A 15,357-nucleotide genomic window follows, 5' to 3' on the forward strand; every position below is an offset into this window, starting at 1 on the left:
TAGGCCAAAAATATCAAATTTAAGTGATTTTGTGCATAAAACAAGCAAAAAAATCTGCCAATGGGGTAAGCAAATGTTTCTAGACTTTTTCTTGAATTTAGTGTTTAAGAAAAATGTTTTTTTGCTTACCCCATTGGCAGATTTTTTTGCTTGTTTTATGCACAAAATCACTTAAATTTGATATTTTTGGTCTAAAATCTAGACTTATTTTCTTGGGTTGTTTTGCTCATCAAAAAAAAGCATCTTCATTTAAGAATTTTTAGATATTTTTATTGAAAACAAAACAAAAATACTAAGAATTTTTTTCTTGAAAATATTTTTTTGCAGTGCAATCTGAAATATGAAATACGCCGCACACTTTAGTTTAAAGTGAAACTTTATGATAAACCCAAAACATTGTGCTTCATTCCCAGTACCTCGAATTTATTTGTAGGAACTTTTTTCGCAGTTACTCAAGCCAAGTTGTCCGGCTTGCCCGAAACTGACAAATGGATTGCGACATTTCTGTCATTAAATTACCAAACTTCTTGATCAAGTAAAATCCCAAGGCACCATGGGTAATTAGGATTATAAAGCATGCCGGTGAAGTCTGTGTGAGGTTTAAGCGGTCTGAATCCGTTCCAATAGTTTCATTAAACTTTCACATCTGAAGCGAACACAAGCACAAGCGGATTAAAGCATCTGGGAAGAATGCAGAACAGCATTAAATAAATTCAAGATGTCAGTGTACCCTGACGTTTTATATGTCACATTGTTTTATCATTGCGCTTAAACATATGCAGGGAACGGTCATACTGATAAAAACGTATACCTTGTAATGGACTATAATTTGCTTTGGATAAAAGCATCTGCCAAATGCATAAATGTAAATGATACATTATTTTGACCTTCAATATTTAATGTATTACTGTGTAGACTTGAACTTGGAGATAATGGAAATATTTAGTGTTAAACTGTATTTCGCTCCATCAAATAAAAGACTCTTATCAGCATAGGTTTTATCAAAATTATCTGCTTCTTTTTGTGTTTTCATACGAGTATTTGTCAGCTTAACCTTTATTTTATGGTAATTTTGTGTAAATGACAGGTTTTGCTGATAACAGCTGTGTAAAGATGCCCGTATCTCGCCTCCATCCACAGCTAATTACCAAAATTCTGGGAACGGTTTACGACTGTCGAAACATGTCGACGTGCTATTAGATATTAATAGTCTCGGCTTTGATAGATTTCAGGATATGCCATCTTTTTTGGACTGGAGCGACTCTTGTAAATGATTTGTGTCGTGTCAAAGGTCGTTTGTCAATGGATGATGGAAAGTCGTGGAGAAAGGGCCCTAGGATGCATCGCCATGGTTACATAAGCGGGCAGTGGTTAGGAAAAAAAATTTCTACCTGTGCTGTGAATAGCAAAATGTCACTGTGTCATTGTATCTTGCGTCGTCCAACAAGGAGTGATTTGGGAGGTGAAACAAATAAGGACCGGGTTTCTGTGACCCTTGTTGTGTTTGGTATTTCATTCATGTGGCCTCATTCGGGGAGGTTATTAGAATTATGGTAAGGATTGATTGTTTTATAAATTCTTATTGTCATCTGTGACCTTACCTTGACTAAAGGCATTACCGTTAATTGGAAAATGGTCACTTGGGGTGCAAAGACAAATAACGCCAAGGTGATCGGAAACCCAAGATCTCATATCTCAATTCTGCCCCATCAGTCTTTATCGATCCGAGTGGAGAAGACCGTCTGAATCAAGCCGTGTTGGAACGTGAGAAGTAGAAAACAAAATTGGTATTGTCGACAGGGCTGAATTGGTTGTTTTTCCTGGTTAGCCCAGAGAAGCTGGAATTCTGGCAGTCGGCTCTCTTGTCTACTGCTGTAAAAGAAAACCTTAAATCTTTTAGTTTCCAGCTGTTTTATAGCTACGCCCGCTGCATAACAACAACGCACTCTTTATTTAGTAACATATTTACATGTCCCCTCCAGACTTCACAAAGGATTGTCACAGTGTCTTTACCCAGGACATGTTTTCCTATTGCTCTTTTCAAGCCCGTCAATCCAATTAACTTGACACGTGTCTGTTTCCGAAATAGTCCCCCTTAAGAAAGGGTGTCGACCTCCAGGATCACTCGGCCCTGTTAAAAACAAGATTGTATCATAGTTTGTTTTTATTTTTTAAGTAAACACACAAAGCCTCACAAACAGTTTTCACTACACTTGGATAGACTGATGGATAGATACAGATAGATGGATGGATAAAATAGACAGATAGATGGCAGGCAGGCAGGCAGACAGAGGGATAGATGGACAGATGAAGAGAGAGACAGACAGAGAGGGATAGCCAGACAGATGGATAGATGGGCAGACAGATGGATAGACTGATGGATGGATGCATAGATGGATGGATGGATGGATAGACAGACAGGCAGACAGACAGAAAGACAGAGGCATAAATAGACAAACAGAGGGATAGATAGACGGGTGGATGGATAAATACACAAATGGATAGATAGATAGACAGACAGACAGAGAAGGACGGATGGATGGATACATGGATGGATGGATGGGCGGAGAAAGGGAGAGAGAGGGATAGACGTGGATGGATGATTGGATGAATAGACAGACAGAGAGGGATAGATAGATAGATAGATAGATAGATAGATAGATAGATAGATAGATAGATAGATAGATAGACAGACAGACAGACAGACAGACAGACAGACAGACAGACAGACAGAGGCATAAATCAACAGACAGAGGGATAAATAGATAGACAGGCGGATGGATAAATACACAGATGGATAGATAGACAGACAGACAGAGAAGGATGGATGGGTGGACGGGCAGAGGGAGGGAGGTATAAATGGATAAATGGATGAAAAGACAGACGGAGAGGGATAGATAGAAAGACAGAGTCATAAATAGACAGACAGAGGGATAGATAGATAGACAGGCAGATGGATAAATACACAGATGGACAGACAGACAGAGAAGGATGGATTGCTGAATGGATGGATGGACGGATGGAGGGAGGGAGAGATAGATGTATGGTTTTTATAGGTGAATAGATAGAAAGACAGGGGGTAGATAGACAGAGGGATAGACAGACAGACAGACAGAAAGAAAGAAAGGGGGATAAATAACCAGAGGGATAGATAGATAGACAGGCAGATGGATAAATACACAGATGGATGGATGGATGGATAGATAGACAGACAGACAGAGGGATAGATAGATAGATAGATAGATAGATAGATAGATAGATAGATAGATAGATAGATAGATAGATAGATAGATAGATAGATAGATAGATAGATAGATAGATAGTGTAAACAGAAACAGATGGATGGACAGATAGATAGATAGACAGACGGAAAGATAGATAGATAGACAGATAGATGAATAAATACACAGATGGATGGATGGATGGATGGAAAGACGGATAAACTGATGGATGGATCATAGATAGATGGATGGATGGATGGATGGACAGAAAGACAGAGGCATAAATAGACGGACAGAGGGATAGATAGATAGGCGGATGGATAAATACCCAGATAGGTAGACAGACAGAGATGGATGGACGGATGTATGGATGGATGGATGGAGGGAGGGATAGACGTATGGTTTTTATGGATGAATAGACAGAAAGACAAATGGATAGACAGACAGACAGAGGGATAGATAGACAGACAGACAGACAGACAGACAGCAGCATAAATAGACAGAGGGATAGATAGATAGACAGGCAGATTGATAAATACACAGATGGATGGATAGATAGACAGACAGAGAGAGAAAGATGGATGGATGGACAGATGGATAGACTGATGGATGGATCATAGATGGATGGATGGATGGATGGATGGACAGACAGACAGACAGAGGCATAAATAGACGGACAGAGAGACAGATAGATAGACAGACGGATGGATAAATACACAGATGGACAGACAGAGAGAGATGGATGGATGGAGGGAGGGAGGGATAGACGTATGGTTTTTATGGATGAATAGACAGAAAGACAAATGGATAGACAGACAGACAGAGGGATAGATAGATAGACAGACAGACAGAGAGACAGACAGACAGAAAGACAGCAGCATAAATAGACAGAGGGATAGATAGATAGACAGGCAGATGGATAAATACACAGATGGATGGATAGATAGACAGACAGAGAGAGAAAGATGGATGGATGGAGAGATGGATAGACTGATGGATGGATGGACAGACAGACAGAGGCATAAATAGACGGACAGAGGGATGGATAGATAGATAGATAGATAGACAGGCGGATGGATAAATACACAGATGGACAGAGAGAGAGAGATGGATGGATGGAGGGAGGGAGGGAGGGAGGGAGGGATAGACGTATGGATTTTATGGATGAATAGACAGAAAGACAAATGGATAGACAGACAGACAGACAGAGGTATAGATAGATAGATAGACAGACAGACAGAGAGACAGACAGAAAGACAGGGGCATAAATAGACAGAGGAATAGATAGATAGACAGGCAGATGGATAAATACACAGATGGACAGACAGAGAGAGATGGAATGGATGGAGGGAGGGAGGGATAGACGTATGGTTTTTATGGATGAATAGACAGAAAGACAAATGGATAGACAGACAGACAGATGGATAGATAGACAGACAGAGGGATAGATAGACAGACAGACAGACAGACAGCAGCATAAATAGACAGAGGGATAGATAGATAGACAGGCAGATGGATAAATACACAGATGGATGGATAGATAGACAGACAGAGAGAGAAAGATGGATGGATGGAGAGATGGATAGACTGATGGATGGATCATAGATGGATGGATGGATGGATGGATGGATGGATGGATGGATGGACAGACAGACAGACAGAGGCATAAATAGACGGACAGAGAGACAGATAGATAGACAGACGGATGGATAAATACACAGATGGACAGACAGAGAGAGATGGATGGATGGAGGGAGGGAGGGATAGACGTATGGTTTTTATGGATGAATAGACAGAAAGACAAATGGATAGACAGACAGACAGAGGGATAGATAGATAGACAGACAGACAGACAGAGAGACAGACAGACAGAAAGACAGCAGCATAAATAGACAGAGGGATAGATAGATAGACAGGCAGATGGATAAATACACAGATGGATGGATAGATAGACAGACAGAGAGAGAAAGATGGATGGATGGAGAGATGGATAGACTGATGGATGGATGGACAGACAGACAGAAGCATAAATAGACGGACAGAGGGATAGATAGATAGATAGATAGATAGATAGATAGATAGATAGATAGATAGATAGATAGATAGATAGATAGATAGATAGATAGATAGATAGATAGATAGATAGATAGATAGATAGATAGATAGATAGACAGGCGGATGGATAAATACACAGATGGACAGAGAGAGAGATGGATGGAGGGAGGGAGGGAGGGATAGACGTATGGATTTTATGGATGAATAGACAGAAAGACAAATGGATAGACAGACAGACAGACAGAGGTATAGATAGATAGATAGATAGACAGACAGACAGAGAGACAGACAGAAAGACAGCGGCATAAATAGACAGAGGAATAGATAGATAGACAGGCAGATGGATAAATACACAGATGTATATATAGATAGACAGACAGACCGAGAAGGATAGATGGATGGAGGAAGGGATAGACGTATGGATAGATGGATGAATAGACAGACAGAGAGAGAAAGATGGATGGATGCAAAGATAGATATATAGATGGATGGATGGATTTGGGTGGGTAGATGGATGGATGGATGGGTTTGGATGGATGGATAGACGGACAGACAGAAACGGACAGACAATTTATTTATTAATTACTAATTATTATACTAATTATTATTTACTAATAATTAATACATGTATTATCTGCATATTCTATAAGGTGCATAAGGTGTTAAACTTTAACTTTTAATGTTTTTCTCTCAATAGGAATGAAGATGCCATCAATCAAATGGCCGTCCCTCCCTTCCTCTCCCAGCCCTCCTCTCTGTATCCCGCTGAGGTACGGTACATCACACGTGCGTTGTACTTCATACGTGAGATGTGTTTGAGAATAAGAGGCGTTTGATGAAACTGATTGCAGGTCTTGATGTTTCAGACGCATCACAATACATCATCAGTTCCACCTTCAGTAGAGAAACCCCCTCCTCATCTACCCGAGAGTCTTCCTGTTAGCAGAAGCCCGCCTGAACCCACACAAATCAAAGTGAGTCCTCGGCAATCAGCTGGAACAACACCGCTGGGCTTTCAGGGCTTTCCTTTCACTTTCTACCATTTAGACGCATCCCTAAGTCCCTGTAACTCAAGCTGGTAATCGGAAAGCTGCAGGTTCGAATCCAACAAAGACGCTGAAGCAAGTTCAGCCATTTGCATTCAGTGGGAAATGCGACAAACAATTATAAGCTTATTGTCATTCTGAGTTCACACCATCCATTCCTGACCTAAATGTGGATTTCGTTTCAGTAAACAAGCCTCAAACTCCCTTCAGGGTGCCTGACTCTAAACACCAGCTCAGTGTCATCATCCAAAGCCTGTAGCACAACTCTGTCCTAGATGGAGGCAGATAGCCGGGTTTTGACCTAGTTGAGACTCTGAGGGGAGTATGTAGGGCTCGTGCTTTACCTGTTTGTCTATCTTCTGATTCAGGAGCAGCCCAGCATGGTTTCAACCACAAGCACTGCACCCAGAGATCAGACGCAGATGAACCTCAAAGAAGGAGAGTCGGTCTTAAATGTGAGGAAGACTTACGAATATGTATTATTCGTACACTGTATGCATACTTTCTATACTAATTGCATTATAGGTTGTATGGGAAGCATGCAGTGAACAGTATACAAATGTACACACAGAAATGTGACAACCATGCAGCATACTACAGTTTTAAATAACTTGGCCAGCCCTAATTTTTCTCCTATGAATCACATGACATTGGTTTTATAATTGCTCCATTAAATGCTGGATGTCGACTGTTAACGCTGATTGATAAAAGTAATTAAAGTCTATTCATCTTTTTAGAAGCCCAAGTCTACAGAGAAAGTGTTGGAGTCCATAAGTGAACCATCACCAAGACCTCATGTTGAACAGGTGTGTGAAAAAAATGAAGCCGTGCGTTCAAAATCACATATTATGAAAGTCTTTAAGGTTTCAGCTGGTGCTGGCAAAGGTAATTTGCCAATCTGTTTATTCAATTCATTTTCCAAATACAAAATATTTCCAAACCCACGATTTGCAGTCACGTCTTCTGCCTCTTTCGCTGCGTTTTCGCTGCTACAACCGCATTGCATTTACTTGCTAACCATAGGTTCACACCAGCCACGATTGAGGCGTCAAATTCGCGTCTACTGCGACTAGTTTGCCGCTTGAACATTTTGAGTTTACTCGCTTCATTCGCGCGTGAAATTCTAATAATCGAGACATTCACGCGAAATTCGCGTCATGGGAGGGGCTTCTGCAACTCCGCTCGCTTCTTGTAATCACGTCACTACTTGTAGGGCTGTCACAATGATTAAATAATCATCTCATCGCAATTGTTTGACCTCATCGCGATGATTTCCGATCACCGCAATGATTGCACATCTCTAAAAAACACAAGGGGGAGCTGCAGCGCCTGTATAAATGAGACCGTATCAGATTACTTTTAAAAACGTGTTGTGTATAAATATTTACGGCCAGATAAACCTTGCAAAAGATCTAATTTAAAAAATCACAACAATCTGTGAAAATTATTTGATAAACAAAAAAATGTATAAGAATTTATTGTCAAAGCAATAAACAGGCAATTAATCGTCACAATTTATTAAACAATTAACCGTCAGCCAAATTTCATAATCGTGATAGCCCTAACTACTAGGGCAAGCTCCTGATTGGTTAACACGGCGCGTTTTTCCGCCAAAGTTCAAATTTTCAACTCGCGCGTTTGTCGCGGCAATGCTCATTTCGCGCCATCCGCGCGATAACTAGATGCGCTAAATGCCTCATTCGTGCCCCGAGACCTCCAGACGCGCGTCAACGCGTCTTTACATTGACTTAACATTGAAATCACTTGCGCTTGACGCCTCTACCGCGGCTGGTCTGAACGCTACATAAGACTAGCACAAGAAATGACATATCGATATCGTACGTGTGGTACCGATGAATCGAATGTGTAGAAATTAAATCGATGCATCGATCCATATCGATGTATTGTTAAACCCCTACAACGTGCTTACAAATACATTTAGAAAAGCTTTTGGGTCAAATTAACCAGTTAGTCAGTGGCTGTAGGTGGGGCTTTTTCAATGTGACATCACATTAACAAGAGAATCAAAACAGCATATCTAATGACACTGCTTTGGTTTAATGGGGATAAAAATATTCAGTGTAGGTTTATTGTGTTCACACACTGCCCTTACACATGTCCAAAGTAGGGATGCTCCGATCAATGCTTGCTATGCTTCTCAATGAATTACGGTGAAATGCCGCTACATCCAAAAGCCAGGGGGCGCTCTCGTGCAGACATTTAGAATGTGCTGTAGACGAAGAAAAATACACACGCAGCTATGATGACACGCAGCTCCAGGAAATGGCTTAAGGGTATAATTATATTGCTGTTCTTCAAACCTTTTCAGGTATTTTCATGATAATAAAGAATATGTATAATGATTATGTTTGACGACTGTTGCTTTTTCAAATGCATGTTATAAACGACTCAAACTAACAGTGATTTTAGATCCATAAGGACTTAATGATCAAAAGCCGTAGTACTTGAAATAGCTGTAAATAAGATCGGCTGTCCGATTTAGAATAGTGAATCGGCCACGTATTTTTAGTGGAGATCGGCATTGATTGGAGCATCCCTAGTGAAAAACACTTTGTAAAATTGGATTTTGCAGAATATGTTCCCATTTAAGAAAAACACCACCGTTTTTCAATATTTTACTATGTTCTTACCTCAACTTGGACTAATTAATACATACCTATCTTTTTCAGTGCGTGCACTAAGGCCCTGTTTACACGAGAACGCTCGAGGGTGAAAACGTAAAAATATTTTAGCGGATGTGCCTTTCGTTTACACGGCGACAACGTTTTTGGGGCTTAAAAACGCAAAAAAGTGAAACCACCCTTCATAGAGGAAATCTTAAAAACGCTTTAGCATAATATTCACAGCTAGTATTACTGATCAGAGAAGGTGCATTAATTACCTTCATCAAATTGTTGATGCACCAACTCGTCGGAAGCAAACCAGACGGCTTTGGACGAGACCTGGGAAAAAAGAAAGAAGGTTGTACGCAGGAGCGTGGACTTGGTGGTGTTGTGTGTCAGTGCTTCACATTGCCACCTAGCCTCCTGGAGTGCAAACTACATCAAATATCACACACTTTTGCGTCACCATATGCACGCAGATTTCCCCCCCAAAACTCTCATATAAATGTGGAATAAAAAGTGATAATGCAATGCCACTTTTGCGTTTTCTCTTTAGATAGTTTTTGTGTAAACGTAACCTTAATTTTTTTACAGCGAATCGTAATTATGTTAGCATTTAGCCTAGCCTCATTCATTCCTTAGGATCCAAACAGGGACTCCTGACTACTCCCCCTCTCGCTCAAACTTCCGTCAATATTACTGTGCCCGAGGTCAAAGTGCTGCAAACTAAGTGCTCTTCCCCCATACAGTATAGTTCTCATTTTTTATCCGCTTAAAAAATTGCGTTTTATTTTGTGCCACCATACTTACTCGTGTAACTACTCATGTAACAGTCTTTAAATAGGGAAAACATGGAAGTGTTTGGTGGCTTCTAAATTCATCCCCATTTGGATCCTAAGGAATGAATGGGGCTAGGCTAAATGCTAACACATTCACGAGGTGCCGTACAAAGATTAAGTGTGCGCATTGCAAAAAGATAGGTATGTATTAATTCATCTAAGTTGAGGTAAGAACATAGTAAAATATTGAAAAACGGTGGTGTTTCCCTTTAACCGCAGCAATTACTTTTATTCATACTTTTTTTAACAGTACCTCCAGTATAGAATTTACACTTAGAAAACTAGACACTAGAAACTTTAAAATCATGTGTCTCTTTTTTGTCTCACATTTGGTTCCCTGGATTGTCCTTAGATCACCAGTCTTCCAAAAAGCCAGAGAAGTACCACCAATCCCCCAACAGGTTCTCTGGAGGTCACGACCTCAGGATCATCCGTGCCGGCCGATCCCGCAGACTTTGAGTACTGCTGCAAAGATCCTGCTTTGTTCTGTATTCTGTATGCACCTTTCTACTCTAATGTCTGTTTATTCAGACTTTTTTGGGGGGTTGCTCTGCTATTTTTGACACCTATATGTATGTTTAATCACACTTAAAGTGAAACAACACAAAGAAAGAGTTTGCATCATCTTTATCTCTCTAATTTCAGACCCTGCTACATGTCCCATAGTGCCAGGACAAGAGACTGTTATTGAGATCTCCAAAGGCCGATCTGGACTGGGTCTCAGTATAGTCGGAGGAAAAGATACTCAACTTGTACGATACCAAACATACAACAATCAATTCAATACATGGACTGTACTGACGATTTATACAATTAAAACACGTCTAACTTCTTGATATGACCAAAAACAAACATGCATGTGTAGATCGTAGGTGTTTCGGTATCAAAAGAGTGTTTGGCTGTATCGTGTTGTGTCTCCGGTGGGCTTCATGCCCAGGGCTGTATTAGAGCAGGCGGGTCGCAGCGGGAGCTTTTTGTCTGCCCTCGCTGTCTTTGCCTGGCTGAACAGACGAACAGAGCCTCTGGCTTTTATCAGCACACGGCCCGACTCGCCATCATAATTCTGCGCAGCTCCGGCTCTGTGGGCTACTTTATCTGTCAAAGACCTCCTATGAGTCAACAAGAGCAACCCTCAGGCCCTGCAGGTTTATAGAGGAGAAACGTCTCTCTGTGTGGTTTTTATACAGTAAATGGATTTTAAGGGTGGTATCTGGAATTGTTTTTAGGTTACGATACTCCCATCACAGTTTTAGTTGACTAGGTCACTCAGTGGTTTGGGGTGTTTTATGTAAGGGATAATAAATAGGTTTTTATCGCAGATATAATCCGACGCAAATCGGATGGTCTTGTATTAGACTGTGAAGGGCTTATTTCATTATCGCGGTTATTACACGGCTATTTTTCTTTATAAGTAAGGTAAGGAAGATTAAATATTGATTTGAAATATTTATTGGTTGCTTATTTTTTAGCGAATACAGACCTTCCGCAAGGAAACCCGTTTACTTATGATTTTAAAGGATTAGTCCATTTTCTTAAAAAATCCAGATAATTTACTCACCACCATGTCATCCAAAACGTTGATGTCTTTCTTTGTTCAGTCGAGAAGAAATTATGTTTTTTGAGGAAAACATTCCAGGATTTTTCTCATTTTAATGAACTTTAATGGACCCCAACACTTTTTTAATGCAGTTTAAAATTGCAGTTTCAAAGGACTCGAAACGATCCCAAACGAGGCATAAGGGTCTTATCTAGCGAAACGATTGTCATTTTTGGCAAGAAAAATAAAAAATATGCACTTGGACCACAGCTTCTCGTCGTCCCCCGTCCTGTGACACGCCAGCGCGACCTCACGTAATGCGTCATCACGTCAAGAGGTCACAGATGACTTATCGAAACTACGCCCGAGTGTTTACAAGTGTGAAGAAAGAGGACCGTTCCGACGTTGTTGTATTTCGATGATTCTAATTCATTTCTTTGTGTCAGTTTATTGTTTAATATGGTCCGCAAATGTGCGTTTCATATATGTACTGTAACACGTGACCTTTCCACATCATTATGCATTTACGTGAGGTCGCGCTGCTTCGTCGCACACCCGGAGGAAGACGAGAAGTTGTGGATTAAAGGTGCATATTTTTTCTTGACAAAGGTGACGGTCGTTTCGCTGGATGGGACCCTTTTGCCTCATTTGGGATCGTTTAGGGTCCTTTGAAACTGCAATTTTAAACTGCATTAGAGCTGGTAGGTGTTGGGGTCCATTAGAGTCCATTAAAATGAGAGACATCCTGGAATGTATTCCTTAGAAAACTTTCTTCTTGACTGGACAAGGAAAGACATCAACATTTTGGATGACATGGTGGTGAGTAAATTATCTGGATATTTTTTTAAGAAAATTGACTAATCCTTTAAGATAAGACATTCAAGTGTCACTAACACGCTATTTGGTTTAATCGTATATAAATAAATTAATATTTCATTTTTGTGCAATATTAAACTACCAGTCAAAATGATTTGCAGCATTCGGGTTACCGTGTGTTATTAGTTTTGAGCGGTTGTTATCTGCAAATGTCATGACTGGCCAATCAGAATCAAGCATTCCAACAACCCGTAGAATAATTCAGTATCTCTTATTATTAAAAGAAATCTTGTTTCTCAGTAAGACTTTCTTAGCAAGTAGGCACATTTACATTTATTTGGATCTAAGTTTTGCAGACTATTATTGTTCCTCGCTCTACCAATCTCTTCTCTTTCTTCTTTTTAGGATGCTATAGTAATTCATGAAGTATATGAGGAGGGGGCGGCAGCGCGGGATGGTCGACTTTGGGCAGGAGATCAAATACTTGAGGTGTGTGTGTGTTTGTGTGTGTGTTGAGCTCATCTGGTCATCTGTAATGTCATTAAAGGCCTGAAGCAAACTGGAAATTTTGACATTTTGGTTTAAGGGGCTGTTTGGAATAGATTATCTGTGCTAAATTATTTTATGTGCTAAAACCTATGCAATACTGCCACCTTGTGGACATAAAGAGTAGTGCTTGCATTGACTACTGTATGGTATCAGACAGGGGTTTAAACTCTTTGATGGCATGGACCCCCACATATGATAAACCTAGATATTTTCAAAAATATATATTTAGATTTTGTATAATGAAACTGTGATATAAAGACAGCAAATAATTTACAAATTTGATACATAATTATTGGCTACACAGTAGAACTGTACAAGTTTTGCTTTGTCTTTTTCTCTTTACATTTTCTTTAAAAAAAAAAAAAACCTGGAATAGGATGCTTTATTTGGCAAAAGGGGCTAAATCTATTACAGCACGTTGCACAAGACATTGTACCCCATGATGCATTGCACTACTACCCTTGACCTTTAATTTTTTCATAATAGATCTAAAATGTCTAATATCACATAAAGTGTTTCAACCTATGTGTATTTGCAATATACAGACAATATACAGTGTGCAGTCAGAAGTACACAGCAGTAGTGATGTAGACAAGACCACCTAAACCGAGACCAAGTCATGACCAAGACAGCTCAAGACCAAGACTTTGAAGGGTCGAGACCAAGTTAAGACCAAGAGCAGTGCAAGTCACTGCATTAAAACACTTATGATAAACTTATGATATAATTGGAACTTTGAAAATCTGTAAGTGATAATAATTTTTTTAATAATTCATGATAAAAAATTATTTTGTGATATGCCATCAGTTGTGGTCTGGACTGGCCTTAAAATAAAATTTAGAGTCCTCTTCGGCTGAGACCGAGACGAGACCGAGTAAAAATGCGGTTGATTCCGAGACGAGACAAAGACATTTAAAAAATGGTACTACAACACTACATAGCAGTGTCCAAAACTAAGCGGGTGTGCACACCAAAGCTAAAAGTGGCTAAAAATGCCAGGCGGATGCCAACTGCCAGCTTTTATCAGCGAATTGCTATGATACTTTTGCTTTGTTTATCAGTCATTGAACGATGCGCCAGTTGGTTGTTGTGACATTTGTCCCGCCTTCGCTGTGATTGGATGGACGACTGAGAGTGACTTTTTTTACCCAAAGTTGAATGTTTTTAAAAAAAAAAAAACTCCAGCTGCTGGCTTTTGAAAATTGCAGAGCTTCCATTGGAAACAATTGAAAACATACGCCGGCATAAACGCATTGCTGTGCACGCTACCTTAGTCAAAATAGTTAAAAAGTTGCAGGAAATTGTCCATTAAAATTAATTCCTTGCATCAGAGTCCTGCACGGGTCCATTTTTATGCAACTCCTGCAACGCTCTCTCCAACTAGGCTACAAAAAGCATCAAAGGTCGCAGTGGTGGTGACGTGATGTGTCCAATGTCATATGTTGTGCGTGTAATGCTAATTCAGACATACAAATATTGCACATATTTTCATTAATTAATTATTTCATTAATTATCTGCCCGCATCCCTGCCCGTGAATTTTAGGAATGTCACAATCCACCCATTTTAGACGCTTTTATGCGGGTACCCGACTCGTTGCAGGACATCTTGTCAGTGTTTTGTAAAGCTAAAACGTATATTTCTACAATGAAATATTGAATTCTGGTTTATGTCACACCTTATCGACTGTGGTCACAAATCTTGAATTGTGTAGTATGCAATGTAACTGTGTTTTTTGGCACCCCCTGCAGGTAAACGGTGTGGATCTGCGCAGTGTCGCTCACGAAGACGCAATAGCTGCTCTGAGGCAAACACCATCGAAAGTGCGGCTAACGGTTTTGCGAGACGAGGCGCAATACAGGGACGAGGAGAACCTTGACGTGTTTCGCGTGGAGCTGCAGAAGAAAACCGGACGCGGGCTGGGCCTAAGCATTGTCGGTAAAAGGTGAGTACAAACCTGCTTCATACTAATTCTAACTAAACGGAAAAAACTCGTCCCACTGTTCTCCCTTCGTGACTTATTTGGGAATTTCTACAATATCTAGCAAAACTATTCCCAGTTATGTCAGAACAATTGGTTATCAAATTACTTTACAACTTCATTAATTTTTTTAGCCTTTTTCAGGTATTCGAAACTCATAAATAAGTTTCTGTCGTTCTTCTAGAAACGGTAAAGGTGTCTTCATCTCAGATGTGGTGAAGGGCGGAGCAGCCGATCTGGATGGCAGATTGATGCAGGGTGATCAGATCATAGCTGTCGATGGCGAGGACATGAGACAGGCGTCGCAAGAGGCCGTAGCAGCAATCCTCAAGGTGAGGAACGCTACAACCTACAGCCAGGATCACAGCACATCCCAAAGCAGGATTACAGGGCAGATTTACATGTAGTTGAAACTGCAGCAGTGGGAGTCTGCCACTAGATGTCACTATTTGTTTGTTTATCTGAAGGGTGACTCTTAAAAATAAAGGTGCTGTGTGATGCCATAAAAGAATCATTTTTGGCTTAAGGAGCGTTTTACATCCAAATAACCTTTCTGTTTAAAAAAAAAATATTTTGTAGTACAAAAGACTATAAAGGTAATAAGTAAATCTGAATGTAAATGTCAGTATGATGAGTTTTTCTAAAAGGAAAGGAAAGGATGTTTTGGTGTGTGCGCCATCTGTTGTGTGA

General features: G+C 40.1%; 1 protein-coding gene across 1 annotated transcript in view; it reads left to right on the forward strand.

Annotated features, from left to right (window-relative positions):
• patj (PATJ crumbs cell polarity complex component) overlaps nucleotides 1-15,357 on the forward strand; it is a 122,537-nt gene that overhangs the window by 97,399 nt on the left and 9,781 nt on the right. Inside the window, exons 33-41 of the mRNA XM_073862180.1 lie at nucleotides 5,974-6,046; nucleotides 6,128-6,250; nucleotides 6,685-6,777; nucleotides 7,060-7,128; nucleotides 10,138-10,256; nucleotides 10,429-10,537; nucleotides 12,544-12,627; nucleotides 14,438-14,631; nucleotides 14,852-14,999. Of these exons, the coding sequence (XP_073718281.1) occupies nucleotides 5,974-6,046; nucleotides 6,128-6,250; nucleotides 6,685-6,777; nucleotides 7,060-7,128; nucleotides 10,138-10,256; nucleotides 10,429-10,537; nucleotides 12,544-12,627; nucleotides 14,438-14,631; nucleotides 14,852-14,999 (1,012 nt within the window). The remainder of the gene's footprint in view (nucleotides 1-5,973; nucleotides 6,047-6,127; nucleotides 6,251-6,684; nucleotides 6,778-7,059; nucleotides 7,129-10,137; nucleotides 10,257-10,428; nucleotides 10,538-12,543; nucleotides 12,628-14,437; nucleotides 14,632-14,851; nucleotides 15,000-15,357) is intronic.

This window comes from Misgurnus anguillicaudatus, chromosome 23, assembly GCF_027580225.2.
Source record: "Misgurnus anguillicaudatus chromosome 23, ASM2758022v2, whole genome shotgun sequence".
NCBI classification, from domain to species: Eukaryota; Metazoa; Chordata; class Actinopteri; order Cypriniformes; family Cobitidae; genus Misgurnus; species Misgurnus anguillicaudatus.